Source organism: Leptopilina heterotoma, unplaced genomic scaffold (assembly GCF_015476425.1).
Source record: "Leptopilina heterotoma isolate Lh14 unplaced genomic scaffold, ASM1547642v1 Lhet_221, whole genome shotgun sequence".
NCBI lineage: Eukaryota > Metazoa > Arthropoda > Insecta > Hymenoptera > Figitidae > Leptopilina > Leptopilina heterotoma.
In genome coordinates, this window is record NW_025110939.1 from 677,673 (window position 1) to 703,902 (window position 26,230).

General features: G+C 30.5%; 2 protein-coding genes across 2 annotated transcripts in view; both read left to right on the plus strand.

The window, feature by feature from the left end:
* The window catches only part of LOC122502181 (ionotropic receptor 25a-like), a 57,822-nt gene that overhangs the window by 21,157 nt on the left and 10,435 nt on the right, over nt 1-26,230 (plus strand). Inside the window, exons 3-5 of the mRNA XM_043612106.1 lie at nt 13,862-14,499; nt 14,803-15,032; nt 15,168-16,009. Of these exons, the coding sequence (XP_043468041.1) occupies nt 13,862-14,499; nt 14,803-15,032; nt 15,168-16,009 (1,710 nt within the window). The remainder of the gene's footprint in view (nt 1-13,861; nt 14,500-14,802; nt 15,033-15,167; nt 16,010-26,230) is intronic.
* Nucleotides 1,259-3,485, plus strand: LOC122502167. The gene is made up of 2 exons (XM_043612092.1): nt 1,259-2,944; nt 3,024-3,485. The coding sequence occupies exons 1-2, from the start codon at nt 2,727-2,729 to the stop codon at nt 3,283-3,285; spliced, it is 480 nt and encodes a 159-aa protein (XP_043468027.1). The 5' UTR covers nt 1,259-2,726; the 3' UTR covers nt 3,286-3,485.

Consider the following 26,230-nt stretch of genomic DNA (forward strand, 5'->3'; position numbering starts at 1 on the left):
TACAAATTGTTTAAAATTTAAAGGTACTTACAATTACCTCTGTTCAGAGGGCAGATACAAGGATGATAATTTGATCAGGAATATAATTCCTATAATCGTTGACACTGTGAGGTTTTGCAACTCTTAAAAAGAACGGTTGGGACTTTGTCACAGTTTTCTAGTTCTTATTTTCCGAAAGCACACACGTCACGTTTGCAATTCGTATATTTTGAAAATAGACTAATTACGACGGACAATTTTAATTTTGAGAATACCGACTCACAAGTCTGGCGATAATGAATACTTGCTCAGTATTTTAGAGCAACGAGTAAACTTTATACTGTTCGAAAATGCAAGAATTACGGCCAAAATTATGATTACCGAAGGGTCAAGCTTAAAGATGAAGCTGTCACGACGCGAACGTAACAATGACTTTGTATCGAAATAAACTGACGGATGACAATGGATTTGCATGTGGTTTTATAGTAGCAAATCTTCCCTAGTGGGAGACAAAAGATCAAAGATCACCCCCATCTCTAAGCTTGATTCCTAGATCATCCCAAGAATTGAGTCACTTCTTGGAGCTTTGTGACCACCTGCATCACATATAGTATATCGCGGGTATCACTATTTCATGGAATAGTAAACATTCCCAGGAAGAAAACTAAGCTCGTGCCTTCGCAACATACTAATATGAGTCAAGTCCACTGATAATACATATATAATTTTATTTATAATTTATATTGGTGTGCATCTGAATATCGAATCTCATAGTTTCCGTTCTATGAAGAGTAAGATAATTACTTTGTATTTTGTCAATCATGAGGATCGATATACAGATGAACTATTTCGAAAAACATTCTATACTCTATGCAGCTGCAAAATAATTCTTAGAAAGTAATGCATAGAAAATAGAAAGATACATTTATTGTTTAATATTAATTTTAAAATAAGAGTATTGCATGAGAAATAATCAGCCAATTAAATATTATTTCATATTTAATTATTATTGCTATATCTCAAAATTTTGTAATTATATTTATTTAAAGGTTTATTTTAATTTTGATAAATTATTAAAAGTAATAATATCATTTCTCTAGTTTTTTTCATATTTATTTTATATCTATTGCTTTTCTTTTTGTTATATTTATTTCAAACGCAATATCTCTATTCTTGATATTTTACATACGCAATCATCAGCAATGATTCATTGCTAATGTCTTAAATTTCAAAAAGGGAATTTTGTTACTGGGATGTAACAGTCCTCCCTCCTTAAGGGGTTACCCCCACTTGTAGCGCAAAAAAATAAGCCTTTTTTATGAATTTTTTTAAAGAAAACTACAAAACCTTTTTAATCTATAACTATATCATCTTAAAGAACACATATTGAAGAACTTTTAGTAATTTTTTTGTTAAAAAATATTACATAGTTAAGTGTCAAACTGCCGTCAACGAAATAATATTTTTATTTATACGGTTTGCGGTGACCAACATTGCGGCGAAGTGAATCATCGGAATCAAAAAATGTGGATAAATTTAGTCAAATATGAGTATAAACTAGTCTTTAATCGAAGGATTTAAAAAAATATTTATTTTTCACAAAATGGCTGACAGTCTAAGTTAAAAGTTCGATTTTAACGAAAAAAAACGTCCGTTTTTTGGCTATAAAACGGACATTTTTTTTCGAAAAAGAAAATCGAACGATTAAAGACTACATTTTTATGTATTAAATAAGCCTGCAAAATTTCAAGAAGATCGGTTCATTAGTGTTTGAGTAATCTTGGTCACCGACTTCAGAAATGCCATTTCGAGAAAAACGCGTTTAAAGTTTCAATTTCAGTTTCCACGAAGAAAATAATTTTTTTGTAAAGTTACATAGAATCAACTCCGGTAAGTGGGAGTACGTAATAGTTTGGTTTCCAGAAGTAGGCTGAAAAGTCATGGTGGTAATTAAAAAAAAGATATTCATTTTATCGATGCATATATGTATATACAAATCAGTATATATCAGTCTCTTTCGTCTCTTTCAAAGCTCATATCTCAGTCAATTTTGTTGGAATTGACTTGAAATTTTCAGGACATACTTTCAGTTACTTATGCTTCAAAAAAATGCAATAAAAGAAAAATCGATTTTTTCAAAGTTGCAAGTGGGGGTAACCCCTTAAATTTGTTCATTGTCCCGATTGAACACTTTAAATATTGAATTTTTGCAAACGTGAATATTTTGACAATTTTAAACCCATTCGTTCCTTACATTCATTGATATAATACTGTAATGCATTATTGACGGAAATAAAGACTTCAGCTTAGAGTAATGTCTTGCAATAGTAAACATAATTGATAGTGTATAGTGTTACGTGTGGAATGTGTTATCAGTGATACCTCTGGAGCAAATATCTGCATCATCGTAGGTATGACTTTATTGTTCATTGACTTCTGTTGTCCTTGATAATATGTGTCACTAAACCTTTATTTCTTCCTTTTGTCTTGAATGTCATGTGATCTTTCAATTATCCATCAGTACTTAAACGATAATCATGCAGAGCAGACCATCTTCTGCAGAAACAGTTATTTATGAAGATTTTCTGGCAGGTATGTAGTAGATAAATTTTTCTTTAAAATAATCTCGTTTCTAATTAATTAATTAACATCTAATTAATTTCGTTTTTTGTATATTTATTATTCTTTTTCTAGGACGGTTTCCTCCACGATGTCCAGTTCGACGAGACGTATTTCTGGATCGAGTCATGACTACATCCCTTGTGTTATATCACAACGTTCAGGTGATACAGCAGTTGATCGAGTTGACCAGAAATAATCCTTTGGCAATACACCACAAGACTAGGACTCGTCGAGATAGGAAAAAAGATGTCCCAGGTGTTGCAGATCCAGAGGAACTACGCACTTTGCAGGCAGAGACTCTGGAAACGTCTGCAGCATTTGATCAACTAATGAGTTCAGTGAGGTAAGGCTCTTTTCTTTTTAATTTTTGTGTGTGTAATTTTTGTAAAATTAATAAATTTATCTTCTATTCCTTGTTTTAGAAATCCTAGACGCCTTCAAGAGTGTTGGTGTGGAGAATGCCCACTTCAAAGGCCAGAAAATATAGCAGGTAATAATAGTGAGGCATCTGCAGTATCCGGTCCTTTCCCAATTCAAGAATTTTCAATAGCGGAGTCCGAGATGAAATTTAAAGATGAAATTTTGGACATCGAAATGCCGTTGTTTCAGGAAGTTAGACTGAATGAAGATGATCGATTTTCTGGAGGCCAAACCTACGAAGAAGAAGATCCTCTCCAAATTTAGACTGTCGGTGTAGTGAATTGTTTTAGTGTAAAGTGTAGTGTCATTATTATTTTTCTTCTCTCTTATATATATATTTTTTTTGGTATGTGTAAATATGTGAGTATTTTAAATATAGTTTGTTTACATTGTAATATACATATCCTTTTATATAATTTTCATTAAACACATTTTTTAATGCTTCCGTCTTTGTTTCCCTTTTTTTAACATTCAAAATTTTTGTTTTTCTTTTATTTTCTTTACCAAAGATAATTTATATAAAACACATGTATATCTATAGATGTATATATATAATAAGTATTTAACTTTTAATAGAATGATCATTTTATCATATACTTTCATTTATTTATTTAATATTTATTAATTTAAAATTTATTTATTATTATTATTATTAGTATATATTTTTTTATTCTTTTGTAATTGAGAAAATGTTCAAACCTTATTTCCTTTAAACAATAAAATAAGATTTTCGCATAATGAAATATATATATATCTATCCCTTATCGCCTTGTATCGGTGTGAGAGTCTTGCGATTGTTTTTCCTTCTTCTTTTACTATGCGTTCTGTCGCATAACTATAATTGTAAAAGTATATTTAAGCACTTAAAAATATAACTTCTTATATTTTTATTTGCTTTTATAATATGATTAAAATTTTTAATTGTAAATTAATCTTCTGACAAGTCTGACACTATAGTGTATGAAATATGATATTTTTGTTGTAACATTCATTTTCTTTTATGTGATAATACTTATAAGGATAGTTACTGCGACTCTTTCCCTTTTTTCTTAAGCTGTATATTAGTGGTGTTTTTCTAATTCTAGTTTATTGATATATAATGTTCTTTATGTATGGATTATGCTTTCATGCGGAAACAAAATAATTTGATTATAACTAGCACATGCATTATAAAAGTGTGACGGATATCTTAATATTAGTATATATAAAAAAAACTTTACGCACATACGTTTGATTATTTATATAGATTATTATAATTATTAATATGTCTGAGAAAATATTAAGTCACGATTCAAAAACAATAGTATTTAGTTGTGATAATAGTTAATATTATTGTAATGCAACGCATCGTAATTAAATAGTATTTTTCTTAATTAAACATTGTCTGAATGAATAGAGTGAATAAAATATAATGTTAAATCTAGTTAAATGTATAAGCAGCAACGGGCAAAGTAAAATTAGTGTAAATAGTTATAATATATTTCTTTCCTACATTTAGTTTATTATGCATTTTATCAAAATGTGATTACATTAATATTGTGGAATATATCAGTATAGAATAACGTATAATATCGTAAAAAAATAATATTATTTTTCCGAACCTTCGAATGTCATTCTGCGACTCTATGCGCTCTTTTGCTTGGTAGAAAACTTGTAGGTGCTCAGAGGAGGTGGTGAAACGCCAGGGTGAATGGCGGGGTTGAGGAAGCGGGAGACGGGTGTATGGAGATGGACGTTGTGTGAAGGTATTTGAGGAGCGAACGTGAGGTAACGGAGTACAGACGAGGAGTCATACTTTGCGTATATTCCATATAGAGTCTCATATATATAGATATACTGACTGAGCATTTATAAAGTATAGCCATATAGTGAACACTTATATATAGATATACTTCTCAATAAGCATTATAGAACTCGCATTACAACTCTCCAAGATTCGAATTATTTTAATATTATTATTTTTTCTTTATAATAAGCATGAATGTTAGTATTCTTAATTAATATTTTGTTAGTAATTCAAGAATATTTACACCTTGGAGTAATTTTAATTTTACTCAAACAATTTTTACCTATTTCAGTGGTTTTCTATTTACCTGTTTGGTGTTGATTTTAATGGCGAAAATTTTTTGTTTCTTATCGCTCCTTGACAATTATACATAGTGTGTCCTCTGGAATAGCATAATTGACAAGCATTTTCCCATTTGTATAATTTTAATCTTAATTTCCTTGAAGGACAATCCAAACAGTAAACATAGGTTTTTTCTGGATGATAAATATTTCTTCTTCACTAAAATAGTAAATGCCTTGCATTTTGGTTAAAATTTTTCGGGCTGCAGAATGCTTGGATTGTTTTTTTGTAGTGGCTCCGTCTCCGATTTCCACAAATCTATTTCCATAATGATTATATGATATTATATGATATTTATTATTATATTATTATTATTATTATTATTATTATTATTATTATTATTATTATTATTTATTATTATTATATTATTATATGATATTTCCATAATAATAATATTTTCATAATGACCGTTTAAAGTAGAAAAGGCTGTTTTTGCAGTATCTTTTGGAGATAATTTTATTTGATGAAACCCACTGGCTAAATCAAATATTGAGAAATAAGTAGCTCCACCCAAGTTCTGAAGAATTTTAGAAATACAGGGGAGGGGGTAAGCATCGCCCACTGTTTTCTCATTCAACATTCTAAAATCGATCACAATTCTCCATTTCTTTTTTCCTGTACCATCAATTTTCTTCGGAATAATTAACAATGGGGAATTGTAAGGTGATTTTGAATGTCTTATAGCTCTTTCGGATACCATTTTTGTTATTACTCGTTCTACTTCTTCATTTTGTGAGGGTGAAAATCTATAAGGTCGTGTATTTATTGGAATGTCATCACTGGTAAAAATTTGATGTTGTACTAAAGGCGTTACTGTTAATGGTTCACCTGTTAAATGAAATATGTCTTGATATTCTTCCACTATTTCCAAAACATGATCTTGTTCCTCTTCATTTAAATGTGAGAGTCGAAGATTATTTACTACTGCTTGATATCTATTTAAATTAGAAGGGATATCAGTATCTGTATTTTCACTAGAATCTTCTTCTGGTAAGTTATAATATTCAAATGGGACAAGTTCTTGCGAAGGTAATGTTATTTCTATATCCTTTTCGGTAGTGTTTATTGCATATACATGACAACAACCATTAGAATTAGTTACAACTGCTTCTCCTATAAATACTCCCTTTTGTGTTTTTATGAATGGTAAATATCCTTCATTAATTTTATTATTTAAAATTTTTACGGTTATTACTTGTCGAGTCCTAGGTTTGAGTGTAATAGATCTAATTTGTTTCTTTTCGGATTCCAGAATTTTATTAAATTCCAATGATTCATTGTCTACAAATGAAATTGGATTTATAGGATTTGATTGAGTAACTATAGTATTATGCCAGAAGGATATTTGAACTTGTTCTTGTCGCAAATAATCCCTGCCTAATATTCCATCTACACTTAAAGTAATATAAGGTGAAACAACGTGAAACTGTACGTCTACATCTCCAAGTTGTAACATTACCGTACCTAAAGTGTTAATTTTTGATTCTGTTATTCCTGTTATTTCCATAGCATTACTTTCCGTAACTAATACTTCCTCATCTAAAGATTTTAATTTGATTATATTAACATCTGCTCCGGTATCTATAAGGAAGTATCCCTGTTTGTTTTTCTTGTATGGGAAAGTAAACATTATGATGGGTGACTCACTGTTGAGTCTTGTTTTGCAGACTCGCGTTTCAATAGAACTCAAACACTTGATTGACGCTCTATCTTCTCTTCGCTCGCCACTGCGTCTGGGCGACGAGCACTGCTGTAGTTTAAAGTATCAGTTGACCGTGCCGATATGGGTGACTGACTTCTAGGTGGTGTCACATATCCACTCCTATTATAGCTACTACCTTGAGAACCTTGACTGTAATGATTATTACTTTTATCTGCTGTTATATTATTTCCTGGTGGATATTGTTTTGGGAAATAATTCTTTTCTGGCAATGTTGCAAATCTTACCTGAGGACTTAAACTACGGTCTCGATAATTTGATTGGGAATATCTATAATCTTAATGACTCTGATATTGAATTTGGTATCTAGTTTCATATTTAATTGCAAAATTTAATGCATCGTCTAAATTTTTTGGATTTTGAGATTCTACCATTGCAGATATTGTGTCAGGTAATCCACGAATAAATGCTTCAAGTGCGCAATCAATTAATGGTTTTACTATCATTTGTTCAGCATTAGGATATTTATCTCGTAATGCAGTAATTCGATTATAGAACTTACTTACATTTTCCATGCGATACATTCTAATAGTAGAGATTTCGTGTAAATACCAAGCATATGTTTTTCTTGGAGCAAAACGCTGTCTAAGGTGTTGAATTAAAGAATTTATAGTATTAAATTCTTTACCATGAGTGCAATTTCTAGCTGCACCCTTTAGACGTGACAATATTATTTTTATATATTGCCTTTCACAATTGGGTGGTACACTAGCTTCTCCGTTCTGTATGTCCTCTATAAAATCTCTTATAGGCATATTTTTTCCGTCAAAAATCGGTACATTTATAGTTGCTTGTTGTAGGACGAAACATTCAGCCATAGTTGCTACCATAGAGTCATTAAGCGTGCGGTTTATTGTCCCTGTTAAATTATTTGCAGGATCAATAGTAGAATTTTTCCCAGTGTTATTTCCAGGATCAATAGTGGGATCACGGCCGAGGGTATTTCCAGGATCATCCCCAGAATGATTTCCTCTTTCAGTGTCAGTCATTTTGTTTAAATGTGATAAATTTAAATGACAGAATTTCTTATTGGATATATATTTAAAACTAATTTAGGGATAGGTAAACACAGTTCTTTTAAAAGAGGACTTCCAATGAAACCTGTTATATTTGAATTCGAAATACTACCTACAATGTTAAATTTAACAATTTTATTCAGTACAGCAATTTCCAATACTCCTATAGTAGATATCATATAATTTTTTATTATATATATCTTTGAGTAATTAATAGGTGAAAATGTTGCTATTTTATCTTTAGTTATTAAATTTATGTTTACTCCTGGATTATAAATAAAGTCTCCGTCTTTTTTAATTAAATAATCTGATGAAATAGAGAGTACAATTTTATTAGGACGTTCTAAAATATACTGTGACCAATGCTTAGGCATACTATAATTTACTTTAATTTTTAAATTGAGTTTGATTCAAAAGTTGAATCAAAAATAGATCCCAGTACACCAGAAAGTCGAGAGTTACTATCATATGAAATTACTTGGAACTTTATTAAAGAATCTCCTACTTGAATTTTAACTTCACCGCTAGTTACTATTGTTGCACTTCTAGGAACGCAATTTGGTGCATTGAAATTCAACAGTGTGGAATCCATTCTGACTTCGCGCGGCAACGAATGAGAAAGAAAACAGGGACGAATTCATGCGGGGGAACGATTAACCTTCGAGTTTCTTTATATTCTTGTGAAACATCATTATTTATTATTCCCCAGCATAAATCCGTTCCTGTTTTTTCTCCCATTCGCAGCCACGCGAAGCTAAAATCGAGTCGTCACAGTTAAATTCCAATGCACCAATCGACGAAACACGGTATCACATTTTTTATGATATATCGAAGACGGATTAACCTTTTTTAATTTTCGAAGGCTTATTTTAAATCTGAAATTCTAGTGAAGATTTCTGTGTTTTTAGAAAAATTTTATCTAAATTTTTCTAGATTTTTGAAAAAGTTGAAGTCAAGAGACAAAAATGAGAAAATTTAATTATTTTTTTTATTTTTTTCTCACTCTACAACTCAAAAAATAGTTGATGGCATGTTTTTTTATAAAGTCGCATGTAGTCGTCCTGATACTCGTGGACGGTAGTGTACATCTGATAATTAGTGTGTCAATTTTCCTTAATTTTCGTCGCTTCATTTTTTTGAAAAATTTAATTAGGAGAGAGTAGGGTAAACCAGCTCACTATCGATTTGACGAACTGAACTTAAGATAGAGATATTGGTACTGTGAATAGTACTTAACATTCAACTTATATTAACGAACTTTCGTTTAGTTTCATGAATTCAATATAGAATCAGAGGCGATCAAATGTTTTTAGAGGTGTCAGAAAAAAAAGTTTTTTTAGTATTTAAGTTTTTCTATAATTATTTCTGAGTCTTAATTTATTTGGCAATTTTTTTTGTTGCTATTGGATGTCCTTCTTCGAAGTACATTTATATAGTTTTGCCTTATTTCAAAAAGATTTAATTAAATTTATTCTAAGATGTGAGGAATACACTCGGGGTAAAGACGCTCACGTGAAGTCGGGGTAAAGCCGCTCACTTAGTTTTAAATTTAAAATTTAGAATAAAATAATTTCACGTATTATATTTTAACAATAACAAAATTTATGGCTTGTTAAAACCAAAATTGTAACTACAATTCACTTTCTCTTAATAAAACATAACATTATTTAAATCCATAGTTGTAATTCATGAAACCTATATTCATTATTTATTAAACCAATTTGTTGTTTATAGAATTGTTTATAGAACTCATAGTTTATCGAAAATAAATTATACTTAAGACGGGAATAAGACGAATTTTAATATTTAAAAAATAAAACTGTTCCGTCTTGAAAAAATAAAGTGAGCGGATTTACTCTGGAAAATTGTGATTTCGAAATTTGGTAAATGTGTATTAAAAAGTTTCTCTAAGTAAAACTAAAAAACATAAATCAAAAAATCTTTTTTATTTTTTAGTAGAAATCATAAGCTTTCAAATGATATAAATTAACTTGGATTTAAAGAATAATTTCCTAGATTTTTACCAATCTGAAAAAAAGTGAGCGGGTTTACCCCAGTCTCCCCTACTTAAAGTGTCCTTTTGTACCTTTTAAAATCCGCTTGATTTTTTTAAATTGACCACATTGTTGAGAAATTGCAAAAATTAGAAGTAGAGGATACATTTTGCGATATTTATTTTTATGTTTCTCTAATCCTTTTTGTTTTAACAATATTTTCATAATTTCTCTACATTTTACTAAAAAATGAATAATACCATCGTTTACCGTATTAGTAACCGAAAAAATGCACTATGTAAAAGTTGTTTTCAATAAAATAGAAACCTTTTACAAATGTTTCAAATATGGGGTTCCAAACAACCCCATTTTTCTGTCAGTGTATAAAAAAATTATATTTCCGTTCGAGGGTTAAAATAAAACTATATAATTGTAGAATAATGGAAAACTATAGTCTTTGACCTAATATTTTGAGTCTCTGGGAGTTGAGTAAAGTTAGAATTATTAATGAAAAACTGAACTTAAAGAATGAAAACCTGTAAATCATAATAAAACCTAATAAAAAAACTTTTTATTACCATTTAGGATTATTAAATACAAAAATAATGGTCATAAGTATTTCAAAATTGAAAATAGTGAATACAAAAAGAAAGAGGTTTTTAATGACGGACTAAATTACGAAAACTTTAAAAATATTTCAGACTTGTTCTGATTTTGGTATTTGAATTTGTCTGAGGTTGCTGAATTCAAATATGATGGTCAAATTTAAAAATTAAAAATGTCGGACTAAATATGGTTGACAAATTATTTTTGTAATGCTTAGATTTCAACTAGACTAGAGTAAGATTGGGGAATTGTGGGCCACCTCCATTAATTAATAATATTTGATTATCAAATTTTTTTTTATTTTCTTTTGTTCGTCCAAAGTAAATTTTTCATGATCAATTCATGACTTTACAACCCTTTACCTTTACCTTTACCTGTAAACCGTAAGGGAGCGTTCATAAATGATGTCACGTTTTTGGGGCTAGGGGGGAGTCTCTACTAAACGTGACACAATGTATTTTTACGTGTGAAATTGCATGACAGGGAGGAGGGGGGGTCTAAAATCCCGAAAAATTGCGTGACATTATTTGTGAAAGCTCCCTAAACAACAATTACTTACAAAAATTTATTTTTATTTTGGGCGTTCATATTTTTATTGTTTTTACAAGGATTTTAAAGAATTAATTATGGAAAATATTTTTTTAATTATTGTGTGGCATTGGTACTTTGACTTCAAAAAGAAATTTTGCAACAAATTGAAATAAATAAATAATACAAATCTTTTTGTAAAATGAAGCATTTAGAGAATTGTTGGCCAAGTTTTTTGGGGAAGAATTTGTTACTTGTTTTTGGCGATTTAATTGCACAATCCAGGTACATACTATTAAAATTACTGATAGCTATAGTAATTTAACAAAAACAATTCTATTCTTTGCGATCTATGCGATAGAGCTGTTAACATAAAATGTGTAAATAATGCAGCCTATTTTACTTCGCCAAATTACGATAGTGAATAATTTTATTTCCTTATTTTTTATTTTATAATTTTAAACTAATAATTATAACATTTCTAACCATTTAATAAATATATTTCATTGTTATTTTATATATTGAAATTAATTGAGGCAGTGGCCAACAATTCCACAACATTTTTAAAAACCATAAAAGTGCACTCTTTAATAAAAGTCAAATTTCTTTTAAGTGATTATGAAACTAACTACCTATGTTTGCCTCCTACTGACAAAAAAAATTTTTAATTTGAAAGAAAAAATTTTTGTGTAAGATATAAAGCTAAGAAAAAGTGTGTCCCACAAAACCCCAATCTTCCGTAATTCAAAATTTTTGCTAACTGTAAAGTATCAAATCGCGTTTAAATCTCAACATTTTAAAATATTTTCGTCAGCCATACTGCTGTTTTGAATTTTTAAATTTTATTATCATACACAGTTGACCAATATGGCTGATGACAAACTTAAAAAATAATTGGATTGTCATTCTTACTTAGGGGTTTTAAAGTCATCAGCCTCTTTTAATATGCGGTCTACAAAAATTATGCTATGATTTTTTTTACCTGCGACTGATTGAGTTCAATGGAAAACATTTCTATCCCAAATGCACAAAAATAGCGCTTTTATATAACTAACGACAGGGACTCTATTATTTATGACAAATAACGCTTTTGAAATGCGTTTTCACAGCACAATTGCAAAGAATTTTTAAATCGGCACAACGTTATACTATTTAGGGTTTTTCCTCTGTACCTACACTACCGTCCACGAGTATCAGGACTATTACACGCGACTCTATGAAAAAACATGTCATCACTTTTTTAATCATATCTCGCAAATAAAAGGAGATACAAAAAAACTTAAATACGGTTAGAGAGCTGATTAAATTTTACGTAAAATAAGCCGTCTTTGAAGTAATTTCGTTAACTATTTTTTGAGTTGTAGAGTGAGAAAGAAATTTAAAAAATTATCAAATTTTTTCATTTTTGGCTGTTGATTTCAACTTTTTCAAAAATCTAGAACAATTTAGATAAAATTTTTCTAAAAACACAGAAATCTTCGTTAGAATTTCAGCTTTAAAATAAGCCTTCGAAAAATAAAAAGATTATTCCGTCTTCGATATATCATTAAAAATGTGAAGCCGTGTTTTGACCGATTGGTGCATTGAAATTCAACTGTGACGAATCGACTCTGGCTTCGCGCGGCAACGAATGAGAGAGAAAGCAGATATGAAATCATGCGGGGGAACGATTAACTTTCGAGTTTCTTTATATTCTTGTGAAACATCATTATTTATTATTCCCCAGCATAAATCCGTTCCTGTTTTTTCTCCCATTCGCAGCCACGCGAAGCTAAAATCGAGTCGTCACAGTTAAATTCCAATGCACCAATCGACAAAACACGGCTTCACATTTTTAATGATAAATCGAAGACGAATTAACCTTTTTTAATTTTCGAAGGCTTATTTTAAATCTGAAATTCTAGTGAAGATTTCTGTGTTTTTAGAAAAATTTCATCCAAATTTTTCTAGATTTTTGAAAAAGTTGAAGTCAAGAGACAAAAATGAGAAAATTTAATAATTTTGTTTATTTCCTTCTCACTCTACAACTCAAAAAATAGTTAACGAAATGACTTCAAAGATGACTTATTTAGCTCAGAATTTAATCATCTTTCTAACCGTATTTAAGTTTTTTTGTATCTCCTTTTATTTTCGAGATATGGTTGAAAAAGTGATAACACGTTTTTTCATAGAGTAGCGTGTAATCGTCCTGATACTCGTGGACGGAAGTGTATATCTAGAAATACTTCTTTTGAAAAAACGAATTTAAAATATTCACTGCTCAATTAACTTAAGAAATTAAATGTTTTTTATAAAGTTGAGGAAAATGTAATTAAAGTCATTAATAGAAAATTTATTAACTTTCAAAAACTGTCACACTTTAATAATACTTATTTTTTTACTCTTCAGAAGCTACAAAAGAATATGATAAAACCTTAAGCTTCGTAAATAAGTCGCTTAAAAATAATTAGTATAAAAATGAATATATGTTTGTGAGTTACACCTTCAATTTCTAAAGTTAAGAATTTTCAGCAAATAAATTTGCTATTTAAAGCTTTGATTTTGATAAAACAATTTCTTAAAAATTTTGTTTGCTTAATATCTTTATATTTAAATCTATAAGAACTTGATTTGATGAAAAATAATTTCTTTTCTAACTGTTATATCCTTATACCCAATTTGTTCATACTTTTGCGAAATTCCCTACATGCTCATTGTTTACTACTTGTAGAAAGAATTTTTTGAATATTTAAAAATGAAGCGAATATCAAAACTGCAAAATATTTTTGTGCTTTTATATCTAAATTAATGTAATTTTATATTCATTTAAATAATCTTCTTTTACATATTTAATATTTAAAAATTCTAGACGATGGAGATTTTTGACTTCAGATCAAAAGGGTTATTTAATACAAGTTATGCCGCCAGCTGATCTCGTCCCAGAAATTATCAAGGAACTGTGCTTGAAAACGATAGAGACTAGAGCTGAAACAAATAAATCAATCGACAATGCAATGATTCTTTTCAACAAAGATTTTGTAGTGGATCATAAGTACAAAAGTCTCCTGCTAAATGTACCAACACGTCATGTAATGGTAGATATTGAAAATGACGAGGCAAAGGCAAGTAAACAAATTGTCAGACTTAGAGACTTAGATATTGTCCATTTCTTTATTTTGGGCAACGAACAAACGATTTGCATGGCTTTAAAGATAGCGGAGTCTCAAAATTACACTGGTCGATTTTACTCTTGGTACATGATAACTCTTGATGATTTTACACCGATTTGTGAAAGGAACAATATTTCTCTTATGTTTATCAAGCCGGAGACGATTATTCAATCACGCTTAGATGCAATTAAATCTAAAAATCTGCTCAAGCCTTTAATAAGTTCTGCCTTTTACTATGACTTGACACGCATCGCCGTCCTAGGAATGAAAGTGGCTATTGATTCTGGAAAATGGTCTAGTCAAGAAGGTCACATTACTTGTGAAGAATTCAACACTGGTATGAAAAATTAAAAAAATATTCAAATAAACTTTTTAATGTAGATTATTTTTGGTAATTTACAGCACTACATAATTTTTTTGTCGCAGCATTATTATTAATTAACTATTAATTTGTTCGTGCATAAAAAATAGCATTACATTAATTCCTGCGGTCTGATATTTAAAATTGATACTTTCTTGCCTTTGTAATTAAAACTATCGTAAATATCATTGGGTTGAAGCAGTCAAGTTATTTATATTAACGCTTATTTGAATTTATAATTTATTCTTTTTGTAATATGAAATAAATATTATTTTTTAGGTAAAAAGACTACACCGGTTAGAAACTTTAATTTCTTACCGTTACTTAAGGCTGAAACGATGAGTAAAAATTTTACATCAACTTATGCAGATTTTTATTGGGGTAATGAAAATGGGGAACACAGAATGGAATTTAATATGGCTGTTAGCATTGTAGATATTCGTCAAAAAGTAGTCACAAAAAACAAAGAAATCGCTAAGTGGCCAGTCGACAATACGAAAGAGTTAAATGTAAGTACTATAAAAAGATGTATAAATGTGTTTTATTCATTATTAGAATTAAGTTATTCATATGTCTTACCTTTTACTAAATATTTCTTGTCTGAAACAAATTTTATACCATTTTATGTATTTATATATTTAAAGATAGAAAAGGACGAATTGGCGAATCATACTGCAAAATTGAGCTACCGAGTGGTGACGGTTATTCAAAAGCCTTTTGTAATGTACGATAAAAAAAATGGATGGACTGGATATTGCATGGATCTTCTGCACGAAATCAGGAATACGTCTGGGATTGATTTTGAATACACAATTGAAGAAGTCGCTGATAAAGAATACGGGAATATGAATGAAAACGGAGAATGGAATGGAATGATCAAAGAGCTCAAAGACAAGAAGGCTGACATTGCCCTAGGGACATTGGCAGTAATGGCTGAAAGAGAAAATGTTGTTGACTATACTGTTCCGTATTATGATCTTGTTGGCGTCACTATTTTGATGCTTAAATCTCGAGCCAGGTCTTCACTCTTCAAATTTCTTACGGTTTTGGAAGGAGATGTCTGGCTGTGTATTATGGCTGCGTACTTTTTTACAAGCTTCTTGTTGTGGATATTTGATAGATTCTCGCCTTATAGTTACCAGAATAATCGGGAAATGTATAAAGATAGTTTGGAGAAACGAGTATTTACGCTTAAAGAGTGTCTCTGGTTTAGTATGACATCATTAACTCCTCAAGGTGGAGGTGAGATTCCAAAGACTATACCTGGTCGAGTTATTACCGCAGTTTGGTGGGTTTTTGGATTTGTGATTGTTGCTTCTTATACTGCGAATCTGGCTGCATTCCTCACAGTTTCAAGATTGGAGGTACCGATTGAATCACTAGATCAACTTGCTGCTCAGTATAAAGTTCAATACTCTGTTATTGAGAATTCTAGTGCTCACACATATTTCCACAGAATGGCTGATATTGAACGTCGATTTTATCAGTAAGTTAGTCTCTTTTATTACTAAACATTTCTTCTTTCAACCTGAAGCCAATTTTTTATAAAAAACATAAAAATTTATTGAGATATGTTTAAAATTTTGTTTAAGCAAGTACATAAAAAAAGAATTATTTTCTGATACAAATACTAACAAACACTGTGGGAATTGAGACATAGGATGTTTTTAGGACATCCGCAGAACATTTATTTCCGTTCGAAAGACACAAAAGAAATCATATGTCCAAAGGATGTCTCTAGGACATTATTAATTTCATCAGAGGTGATTGAAAAAGATTTTTTCTTTAATTACGTTCAAACTATGGGCATTATTAGTATTTATAGATAAAAATTGTGAGGTTAATATATTTTTCAATTTAGTTGAAAATTATTTGAGAATCAGGGGGTAAAAGATTCAGGGTTTTTGTCGGTTCATCGCATATTTTTCAAATTGTTGATTAAAGTTTTGATTGGTTTTTTCATGATACATTGCTCTTAAGGCGTACTTGCGTTTTCGAAGGCGAAAAATAGGCCCTACTTTACTGTTTTTTTCACAGTCATTTTACTTGAAAGATTAAAAACGTATTCTGCACCTTATAATACCTACAATATTAATAAACAAGTTGTTCATTTCATGATCATTAAGCTTCCTCAATAAAATATATACCAATTGTTTAATTTTTTATTTTAGAATAATTATTTTAAAGTGTTAAGATAAAATGTCAAAAAATACAAAATTTCAATTTTTTGTGAAAATTTAAAATATTTATTAATTCTATAAATTTTGATAAAATATATACTTTATATACATGAATCGATTCGTTTTTATGTCAGGAATGCAATTTTGACAAGAATTAATAAAAATTTTAATATAGAAAAAAGTTATTTCAAAAAATCCAAAAATTAATTTTTTCAAAAATTAAAAAATTGTTGAAAAATTTTTTTTTTAGATATTTTTGAAAATCCTTTTGTCTGATTTTTAGTATTCGTGACCGTAATACACCTACAAAATTTTATCAAAATCCGTCAAGACGTGTAAGAGAAAATTTGTCCACAAGAATCGGTGACATACACACACACACACACATACATACACACATTCATCCGGACATTTGTTCCTCTCGACGAATTATGTATACTACACTTGAAAATTTGTAAAAATAATTGGTTCTAAAAAATTCGGAAATCGACATCACTATAAGGCTTCCTTTATGAGGAAGCAAAATAAATAAATATTAAACAAAACTTTAGCGCAAGACAATCCGATAATAACTGTTGGAGCAAGATTGCCCACAGTTTTGAAATCCAATCTTTAACTCTGCCGATATTTCCAAAAATTTGCCGGGTTTTTTTAGAATTACCGCTTGAATTACAACTACGTACTACTCTGTCTTATGTTTTAAGTATTAATGTGTAAGGCATGTTTTACGTCTTAAGTCTTAAGACATATGTCTGAATTACGATGAAAGCGTTAACGAGCAATACAATATAACCGACCTTCTACATTGATATTAGCTTCATGTTCAGCATTTCGAGCGACTATGAGTTGTCTTCGAGATTTTAAGGTTGCGAGAGTTACAATGATAAAAGAAAAAATTTCCGATAATGCTAAAAAGTATTTAGTGCTCTTGGACACCTTTTGCAAATTACGATTTTTCTGAAATAAAAAGATTACAAATCCTCTTCTAATGATATAATTTCTATTTTACACATCACAGAGAATTTATTAAACCATAAAAAAGTCAGGGATATCACTCCCCCATAATTACATTTCTCCCCTCACTACAACTAGTGGGCTTCATTTTTCATAATGAATAATTAAAAAGTTTCTACGAAAAAATTTATTGTATTTTTCATTACTTAAAAGTTAAGGATTCAATTTTTAATTACCAATGAAAGCTAAATAACTAAATTTCAATTTCAATTACACTCACACTTTCACCTGAACTAAAATTAATTTTTATATTTGCTTTCATTTACTATCTCACTCTCATATTCACTTTTACGAAAACTAAAATTTTTTTTTTATGACACTCTCAGTTTTACCAAAACATTAACCAAAAATGAACAATTAATTTCTTTTATTTTCACTTACAATCTCTTTCACAAGCTTAGGGGAGAGTCTCCAGTTGTGAGACGGGTTTCATTTTTGACCCGTAAATTGTAAACGGGTAAACAAAATTGTAAATAAAATACACCGTTCGAAAGGTAACAGAAATACGCAACTTTTATTAAAAGAAAGTGTAGTGTTTCGATGAACTCAGAAAATTTTACGATACATTTTCCGAGCACATCGCTTTTTTCAAAAAAAAAAAATGTCTCCAGTTGTGAGACACTCATTAAAAAGTGCTAAAATTTAATAAGTTTGGCATAAAACGTTATGTCTAGTAGAAATAATTAAATATATTAATAATATATATTATTATATACTAAATAATAATATTTATTCGCCAAAATATGTCTATCAAATAAACATCATTTAATAGCTTCAACAAGAGCATTAAAATTGATTTCTTCTGAATCAATTGACTTTTTTCCACTTGACATGCTCAAAAATACTAGAAAAAGAAATGAAAACAACATTTAAATAGTATGCCTGCAAAGTCGTATTTTTTATGCTGCCCAGATGGGTGTTGACACCGTCTCACAACTGGTGATATGCTGTGTCTCACACCCAGAAATTGGCGCTATTTTGAAAAAGGAAGATTAAATTATTTTCAACCGTAGATTGGAACAATGCAATATTGCATCACAAAATATAAGGAAAACACTAAAAGAAAATGCATTACATTTACCTTTTCCAATTAATTAACTTGGAAAAAAAGTACTTTGCATTTATTGAAAAAACGCTTTTTAGTCGATTATCACACACAGTGTTGGTATTTAACAAAAACAGTTTATATATCCGCTTCGGCGTACACGAAAAAGTTGGCTCATATAAAAAGAAATGTTTCTATATAAACCAATCGTCTTTTTAATATTGCATGTTAAAAAAAATTGACTGTCTCACAACTGGAGGTGTCTCACAACTGGAGACTCTCCCCTACTGTCGCCTTTGCCAAAAGTAAAATTAATTTTAATTACTTTTACTCTCACTCCACTCACTAACTCATTCAAAGGTCAACGACACGTAAGAAAATGTCGAGGAAAATGTTTTTCATGTTCTTAATAACTTTTCTAACAATAAAATTAATTAAAATTGAAAAAAGTTAACAATTTTTCAAAATCAATCTCACAAATAAATAAATAAAATCTCTTAACCCTTTAACGCCCAAATGGACAAAATTTTGGCATGAAGTTTGAGGACTTATTTCAGTACTTAAAAATCAATAGAAAAATTTACGAATCATCATTTCTTATGTTTTCATATGCGCTCTATCGAATGGCGAAGAAAAAAAAGTCAAAAATTTATAAACAAAAAAGTTATTAATGTTTTTTATAAAAAAAGTCCGATTTTTTTCCAATTTTTGTTTAATTTTCAATTTTTTCTACTATGAAATAGCGGAAAAATAATTCCAAATGTTACAAATAACGTGACATAGATATATAACCTAGAAGATAGGACTATAGAGAAAATTAAAAATTAAAATGGCGGCTCAAAAATGGAGTTTGAAGTTCAAATTTTTTTCAAAATTTGATTCGAAAGTACGAAATTGTTAAAAGTGTTTAGATCAGCTTGAAATTTGTTACTCAAGGGTTTTAGGGGTCGCTGATCACGAATCTGAAGTCCAATTTAAAAAATTCAAAATGGCGGATCCAATATGGCGGACAATTTTTTTAAAAACTCATTAAATTTGCTTGAAATTTGTTACTCGGGGGTTTTTGGGGTCGCTGATCACGAATCTGAAGTCCAATTTAAAAAATTCAAAATGGCGGATCCAATATGGACGACAAAATTTTTAAAAACTGATTAGATCAGCTTGAAATTTGTTATTCGGGGGTTTTAGGGGTCGCTGATCACGAATCTGAAGTCCAATTTAAAAAATTCAAAATGGCGGATCCAATATGGCGGACAATTTTTTTAAAAACTCATTAAATTTGCTTGAAACTTGTTAATCGGGGGTTTTTAGGGTCGCTAATCACGAATCTGAAGTCCAATTTTGAAAATTCAGAATGGCGGATCCAATATGGCGGACAATTTTTTTAAAAACTCATTAAATTTGCTTGAAACTTGTTACTCGGGGGTTTTTAGGGTCGCTAATCACGAATCTGAAGTCCAATTTTGAAAATTCAAAATGGCGGATCCAATATGACAGTCGAATTTTTAGTTGAAATTCAAGAATCACGTTCTTTAGCCATTAAAATACTTAAAATATTTTTAATGTTTTCCAACGTTTACCACGTGGAGGTAAACGTGAACTGGAAAGTCTTTTTTTTATTTTTAAATTTTATATTTTTTTTACTTTTTTATTTTTTGTTTTTTTTCTTTTTTCATTTTTATGTATTTTTCTTCTTTTTATTTGTTATTATAATTTTTGAATTTAAAGGTCGAAAAATGGAAATGTATATGTTTTATTTTAATCATTACTTATTTCAAGGTCAAATTAAAAAAAAAATTTTTATCTCCAGCTTGCAGCTCTTGTAAAACCTTTAAAAATTATTATTCACAGTTTTAATTCGATTAATTTTACTTATCAATATATTAAATAAAAAAAAAGATATTTTAAAAAAAGACTTTACAGTTGACGTTTGCCTCCACGTGGTGAAAGTTGGAAAACATTAATAATATTTTAAGTTTTTTAATGGCTAAAGAACGTGATTATCAAATTTCAACTAAAAATTTGTCTGTCATATTGAAGCGGCCATGTTTAATTTTAAAATTTGGACATTATAATCGTAATCAGCGACCCCAAAACCCCCGAGTAACAAATTTCAAGCTGATCTAATCAGTTTTTGAAAATTTATTGTCCATATTGGATCCGCCATTTTGAATTTTTTAAATTGGACTTCGGATTCGTGATCAGCGACCCCAAAAACCCCCGAGTAACAAGTTTCAAGCAAATTTAATGAGTTTTTAAAAAAATTGTCCGCCATATTGGATCCGCCATTTTGAATTTTTAAAATTGGACTTCAGATTCGTGATCAGCGACCCCTAAAACCCCCGAGTAACAAATTTCAAGCTGATCTAAACACTTTTAACAATTTCGTACTTTCGAATCAAATTTTGAAAAAAATTTGAACTTCGAACTCCATTTTTGAGCCGCCATTTTAATTTTTAATTTTTTCTATAGTCCTATCTTCTAGGTTATATATCTATGTCACGTTATTTGTAACATTTGGAATTGTTTTTCCGCTATTTCATAGTAGAAAAAATTGAAAATTAAACAAAAATTGGAAAAAAATCGGACTTTTTTTATAAAAAACATTAATAACTTTTTTGTTTATAAATTTTTGACTTTTTTTTCTTCGCCATTCGATAGAGCGCATATGAAAACATAAGAAATGATGATTCGTAAATTTTTCTATTGATTTTTAAGTACCGAAATAAGTCCTCAAACTTCATGACAAAATTTTGTCCATTTGGGCGTTAAAGGGTTAAATAAATCTCTTGATAAGCTCATGGGTTTCATATGTATCGACAGCACAGCTGTCCTAATACAGAAACCTACTTAATCTGAAAAATATTTTCGAAATTAATTAACCCATTAACGCCCAAATGTCAAAAATTTTTGACTGAAGTTCAAGGTAAGAATTTTTATCCTAAATGATTAGACTTGTAAGAACCCTTCGGTACTAGGGGGTATTGGGGTCCGCTCTTTCAGATTCCGGGGTCAAAAAAGCATTTTGACAATCAGGGAAACCAATATGGCGCCAAAAATGGAAAAAATACCGAATAAATCGTAGGATTTTTTTTTGAAACACGCTTTTCACATCAATAAGAATTTTTTTGGCGGGTCTCATGTATACTATAGGTGGATAAAATAGTTGTACTTGACAACTTAAAAATTCAAAATGGCGGATCCAAAATGACAGAAAAATCAGAGCAAAATACTTGATAAATAGCAAATGCATCATCAATATTCGAAACTTGATTTAAAACATCTGAAAATGACTTCTCGGGGGTTTTAGGGATCGCTGATTACGAATACGAAGTTTAATTTTAAAAATTCAAAATGTCGGATCCAATATGGTGGATAAATTTTTTTTTAAATCGATAAAATTGCATAGAATTACTCACTCGGGAGTTTTTGGGGTCGCTGATTACGAATATAAAGTGCTATTTTTGAAATTAAAAATGGCAGATGAAAGAATTGTAAAATTAATAATATTACAGGAAATTACTACTGGAAGGAAGATATCGTAGGGAGAGGTACGCATGTTGAGTCGGGTTCTGTTTTTCAGTTATAATTTTTAAAAAACAAAATTTAGCGAAAAATTCGAAATGCTTTCTTAAAAGTATTGTCCAGAGCTACAACATTGCCAAAGAAAGTTATTTTTTTTGGACAAAATTGAAAAATTTATAGCTGATTTTTTAAACATGTTATTTTTGACAAAAAAAAAAGTGGTACGCACGTTGAGACACCCATAATAATTTATTTTAAATTGAAACAAAATGAATAATTACGTCAGATTCTAATTGTTTGTTGTTTATTTACTTATTTTGATGGTCTTAGCTCAAAGAAAAAAAATTAAAACATTAAATTATTATTTTTATTATTAAGAAGAGGGTTGTGGACCTAGGACCTTGCAGGTCAACGCCACTAACGCTTGGGTAATCCCTTTACGTTCCCCATAACCACCCCTACATCCGAAGTCCTTTCCACAACAGGAGGACTTCGGCCAGGTTTCTGGTAGCGATAACGGTCTCCCCCAGAAAGAAGTAGCCCGTAATGTGTTCCCGCTCCTTCACAAGTGCAGGGCAGTGACACAAGATGTGTATCGGGGTTTCATATTCCTCTCCACACCTACGGCACTTCGGGTCATCTAGGATCCCCATTTTGTGCCTATGATAGCGCAGATCACCATGGCCAGTTAATAGCCCCGTTATGATCTTTGCCTCTTTTCTATTTAATTTGCGGAATTTCGCTTTCCTCATAGTGTTAATACTACTTCCCATGAGTACCTTGGCTTGTCTACAGCCCTTAGTTACCTGCCATTCCCTTTGGTGTTCCGCAGCTATCCACTGTTTAATTTCCAGTGTCAAGCATTTGTTGGAAACACCAATGGGAGGTTCAGGTCCAATAAGTTGTTTTCTAGCCCCTTCTTTGGCTAGCTCATCCGCCCTATCGTTTCCCGCGAATCCACTGTGACCAGGGATCCACAGGAGGGTAACGCGGTTCGTTTCAGCTAGTTTGTTAAGTGATTCATGACAATCACCGACCAGCCGTGATGTTGATACGTATCGTTTCAAGGAGAAAATGGCCGCCTTGCTATCCGAAAGGATAAAAATATCTTTGTTGTGACAATTTTTCAAGGCTTCAACAGCACCATAAAATATTGCCACAATTTCGGCTTGTAACACAGTAACAGTGGTCCCTAACTTAAAGGAGTGTCCCACTTGGGAGGTTACATGATAGATTCCTGCACCGACTCCATTCCCGCCTTTTGATCCATCTGTGTACCAGACTTCACCGTCAGCTGGAATACTTGTCAGTCCATTTATCCAATCTTCTCTACTAGGTATATTAATCCTATACTTTTTGTCGAAGAGATACAAAGGGAAAGTTCTGTCCCTAATCATACTTAGAAGGGGGATTCTCACCAATTTCTTTGGGAGACGCCATCTGCCCACCTCCCTGCAGCCCACAGGACCACTCAACCGCAGGGCAGCCTTAACCGCCGCTGCTTTAATTGTAAGGTGTAAGGGTTCTAGCCCCAAGAGGGCACCAAGGGCAGCAGTGGGAGTTGTACGCACCGCCCCTGTTATGCCTCTAAGTACCATCCCCCTTACCCTTTCCAATTCTGTTTGTGCTGTTTTTAGCTCAACTCTACCCCACCAGACCACACAAGCATAGGTCAGCCTAGGGAGCAGAATTGCTTCATAGATCCACAATAGTGTATCCGGTTTGAGACCCCAGCTACCACCAATGGCCCTTCTACATTGCCAAAGAGCAGCTGTAAGTTTCTTACATTTTTCCTCTAAATGCTTTTTCCAGAGCAGTTTGCTATCCAGGATTACTCCTAGATATTTTGCCTGCTCTGTGTATTTGATCTCTTTTCCGGACAGCGTAAGTGAGCACGAGGCTTTCCACTTGTACCGTCTGGTAAAGATAACCGCTTCCGTTTTCCCCGGATTTACAGATAAACCCACCTTCTCACACCATTTATCTACCAGGTTTAACGCTTTTTGGGCCACTTCGAGTATAACTTCAAGGTGGGGACCGCGAACGATTAACAAAATGTCATCCGCATAACCAATTACATGGTATCCTGCTTCGGTCAGAATTCTCAGTAGTTCATCCACTACCAAGGACCAGAGCAAGGGTGAAAGAACACCTCAAAACATTAAAAATTAACTTAAAAAAAATAATCAAAAAATAAAATTGTATTTTGCACAAAAATAATTAATCGAAATTTTTATATTCGCAATTTTTACAGGTGAAGAACATGTAAAACGCTTAAAAATTGTGGATTCAAAATCAATTTTAATGACAGTACTATTTTCAAACCGTGAGCGTTTTAACCTGCGTACCACAGTGTGTCTCAACGTGCAGACCTTGCCGTTATTTTTTTAAAGCTTTGAAATTATTTGTAGATGTTAACGTATGTCTAAATTTTCGTCGGAACTTTAAAGTAGAACCAAAATTGATAAGTAAATGTTATCCGCAATTTTTTCTGCCACTAAAAAATACAGTAAATACACTAAACAGAAATTCTAAAAAACACTTTTTTTAACTAAAAAATTGGTTCGCTCTAGTTCTACCGAAAAAAACAGGAGTTATTGCGCTTTTTTTAAATAAAAAGTTTGGTATTAATGATACGACAATATGCCAATAAAATTTTTGGTATTATCAGTTACACAGGTTATAATATCTTAGTGTCTCAACGTGCGGACCGTCTCAACGTGCGGACCGTCTCAACGTGCGTATCTCTCCCCTACTGTGTGGCATATTTTTTGGTTATGTTATAATTTATTTATTTCAAAAAATCTTGGTAAGTAACTCTTATTCTTTTAATGAATTATTTTTTTCTATTATGCCGAAGCATAAGTCCAAGATCGCAGCTGAAATTACATCACCTAATTCACAGATAAGGAAATATTTAACACGTAGTTTTCAATATGAAAGAGACCAAGCAAATAATAACACAGGGGTTTGAAATTGAAAAGTAGGGTTCAAAATAACTTAAAGTCTACAAATCTTAACCGATTTTAGATTTTCTTTTTTCTAAATAATCTTGATTAAATTTCTAAGAGATCGCTTGAGCCCGATTTTTGATTTTCAATTTGCATAATTATATAAATTTGTATAAACAATTGAAAAAAACGCATTTTTTACATATTTATTATTATCTCGAAAATATGGGTATTTTTTTAACGCTAAGTATTTTAACTTATACCTATAGTTCTTTGGATTGTAAAATGGTGTTGTAGACCCATTTTTTAATTGTTATAAACAAATTATATAAACAAATAGACATTTTAGACGATGGCTTTTAAAAAGTTTAATGAAACTCGTTACTCGGGGGTTTTTGGGGTCGCTGATTACGAATATGACGTCACTTTTTTAAAATTCAAAATGGCGGATTCAATATGGCGGACTACTTTTCTAAAAATCGACCAGATTCGCCTGAAACTAGTTACTTGGGGGTTTTCGGGGTCGCTGATTACGAATATGACTTAACTTTTTCAAAATTCAAAATGGCGGATCCAAAATGGCGGACAAATTTTTTTAAAATTTTTGGATTCATGAAAAATAACAAAAAAAAATTTTAATTAATTTAAATTTTAGTAATTAAATAATTGTTTAATACATTATTTGAATTTATTTACTATTTTATTATTTAAAAATTAAATGAAGTCCTTCGTTTTTTGTTATTTATTAATTAATAAATTATTTAATATAACTTAATAAAATTATTGATAAAAGTTTTATTTTATTTAAGTAATTGCAACATCCGCCAATATTAACTATTAATTTTATTGTTGTTACTATTATTATTATTATTATTATTTAATAAATTAATAATATGAATAATAATAATAATACTAAATAATTAACGGATGGACATATGCAATTCTTACTTATTTTTCGTAATGAATTATTTTAAAAAATTTGCGCGGATTAC